This window comes from Psammomys obesus, unplaced genomic scaffold, assembly GCF_907164565.1.
Source record: "Psammomys obesus unplaced genomic scaffold, mPsaObe1.curated_primary_1811, whole genome shotgun sequence".
NCBI lineage: Eukaryota > Metazoa > Chordata > Mammalia > Rodentia > Muridae > Psammomys > Psammomys obesus.
In genome coordinates this window covers 21,608-24,608 of record NW_026589635.1, presented here as the reverse complement: position 1 = coordinate 24,608, position 3,001 = coordinate 21,608, and the positions used below count along the sequence as shown (strand labels likewise).

Here is a 3,001-nt window from a genome sequence, read left to right as displayed (position 1 = left end):
AGTTCATGGGAAAACATATAAAAGATGAATTAAGATACTCATATTGCTGATTGAAATAGTGAGATTATCATGAATGTTCCCTATGATTCCATTAGAATTAAGAGTCAAAACATGGATAGTTGCAAAATAGAGCATATTAAATTATATAATATGAGACTGAGTCAGCTCATTTTTTGGATTCTTTTAGTGATTCCCCCCTCAGACTGACATAGTTTTGTTCAGTTGTACAAATGCGGTTGATAGTCTGTGCTAATCAGTACTGTTTTAGATGTTAACTATAAAATGAGGAAATTTAAATCAATAGGATTAGATTTCTTAGGTATGAGACTCAGGTGTAATACACACACACTAATTGTGCATTTTGTTTAGATATTACTGTGTTTGCATTTATTATATATAACATGGTATATATACAGGAGATATGTGGAGGATATATGGAAATGTAAGCTGTGATGTACAGTCTGGGACATCAAAAGTTAAAGAGACAGGTTAATCAAGAATTAGGGAAAATAGAACAATGATATAGGCATAGTGTCCATTGAATTATAATTTTGATGCAATTTCTATTTTTTTCAGATATAAGAAATATTCCTCCACTATGCTCTTAAGGTGAATACACTTCTCACTTATGTCCTCATTAAGGAATGTCCTTTATTTTCAACCTGGGCTTAGAGTCCTAGCCAATACGCTTCTCCTTTTTTTCTATACTTTCATAATCCTAGGTCACAGACCTAAGCCCACAGACCTGATGTCTTTTCAACTGTCCTTTGTTCACATAATGATGATCCTCACAGGAGAGGACATTTGTCTTACAGACATATTTGAGTCCCTGAACATTGAGAATGACTTCAAATGTAAGGCCACTTTCTACATACACAGGGTGATGAGAGGCCTCTCTATCTGCATCACCTGCCTCCTGGGTGTGTTCCAGGCTGTCACTATCAGTCCCAGTAACTCCTTGTTGGCAAAATTTAAACCTAAGCTAAAAGAACACATGATCCGTTCTTTCTTCTGTATTTGGTCTTTCAATTTGTCCTTCAGTAGTACCCTGATATTCTATGTTGGTGCTTATACCAACATGAATGCAACCAACCAGATGAAGGTTACTAAATACTGCTCCCTGTTCCCCATGAATTACATCATCAGAGGATTGATTCTCACAGTGATAACCTCCAGAGATGTGTTTCTTGTAGGAGTCATGCTGACCACAAGTGCATACATGGTGATTATCCTGTTCAGACATCAGAGGCAATGCAAGCATCTTCACAGCATCAGCCACTGAGAGTGTCCCCTGAGAAAAGGGCCACCCAGACTATCTTGCTGCTGGTGGCTTTCTTTGTGATCATGTACTGGGTGGACTTCATTATCTCAACTACCTCATTCCAATTATGGAAGTATGACCCATTCATCCTGACTGTTCAGAAGTTTGTGATAAATGCCTATCCCACCATAACTCCTTTGGTACAAATCAGTTCTGATAAGAGGCTAATCGATGTGCTTAAAATATTGCGATCTAAATGCCAGCAAATGTTTTAAAAAAGATACTTTCTCTCTCCTTTTTTAAAAAGGTGTTCATTCTGTTTGCCCTTTTGAGTGATGTTTCAGCCTCTTTCCTAAGGTTCTCCTGGTTGTTTAGCTTTCTTAGGAATATAGTATGTTTATACTATATTATATGGCTACTATCCACTTATAAGTGAGTATATACTATATGTGTCTTTATGCTTCTGGGATAGCTTACTCAAGATGATCTTTTCTAGTTCCCACCATTTTCCTGCAAATTTTGAGATTTCCTAGTTTTTAATTGCTTAGTAGTATCCCAGAAGGGAAAACAAAATAGACATTGGCAGTAGGAGAAGAGAAAGAACAGGACAGAAGGCTTCCACAGGGGACATCTGGAAGATTCTACCAACCAGGATATTGGAGATACTGAGAATCATAGCCAAACTTTGGGCAGAATGCAGGGAATCTTCTAAAAGAAGGGGATATAAAAACCCCTGGAAAGGTCAGGAGCTCCACAAAGAGACCAAGAGAGCCAAAAACCTGGGCTCAGGGCCTCCTGCAGAGACTGATACTCCAACCAAGGACCATGCATGGATATGACCTGGAACGCCTGCTCAGAGGAAGCCCATAGGGTGTTCAGTTTCCAAGTGGGTCTTCTAGTAAGGGGAGCAAGGTCTGTCTCTGGCATTAACTCAGTGGCTGGCTCTTTGATCACCTCTCCCTGGAGGGTGCAGTGTTGCTAGGCTGCAGAGGAAGATGATGCAGCCCTGATAGGCTAGGGTCAGATAGAAGGGGAGGAGGACCTTCACTATTAGTGGGTTAGGGAAGGGGCATAGAAAGTGAAGAAGGAAGGTGGGTGGGCCTGGGAGGAGATGAGGAAGGGGGCCACAGCTGGAATACAAAATAAATAAATTGTAATAAACAAATGAATTAAAAATTGTTTAAAAAGTGATTCATTAACTTCTATTTATATGTACAAGTGCTGTTATTAGTTGGGTTGGTGTTTACCTTTTTTTCTTAGGTAGTATGTTTATAATAAGGGTCTGTATGATTAGATTTAAGCTGAAGGTAATGTCAGGACAGGAAAGCATAAGAAATTTTGGAAAAAAATTACAAGGGTCTTTGATGAGGAAGCTATTATCACAAGTCATATTATAGCTTATTTGATTAACAACAGTGGAGAATTTAGGTTCAGGAAGAAAGTGGGGTGCAGCATGTTGAGATGAAATTACGGGGCTATTTTGAGCTATGGCTTTGAGGGGGCCTGTCTGTTGGAGTGATGCAGCTGGAAGAAGTTTTGGGCTCCGTGGCTGTGGAAGTGGGGGAGGGGGTTTGCAGAAGGAGTGGTCCCAATAGCCCTACATGGGATCACGGGAAAAACAGTCTCTCTGGCCCAGGCATGCGCTTAAGGAAGCTGTAGTTCCTGGAAGGATGGGAGTGACCACGTATTGAGGAGTGTTGGAGAGGCTGGTGTGCTAGTACAGCAGCATCGAGGCCTCTC

General features: G+C 40.3%; 1 protein-coding gene across 1 annotated transcript; it reads left to right on the top strand.

Annotated features, from left to right (window-relative positions):
- The first annotated feature begins 628 nt into the window (after positions 1–628).
- On the top strand, positions 629–1,536 carry LOC129675136 (vomeronasal type-1 receptor 100-like). Its single transcript, XM_055605159.1, is given in 2 exon segments — positions 629–1,277; positions 1,280–1,536. Coding segments are annotated over 2 exon segments (906 nt in total).
- Positions 1,537–3,001: the final 1,465 nt, after the last annotated feature.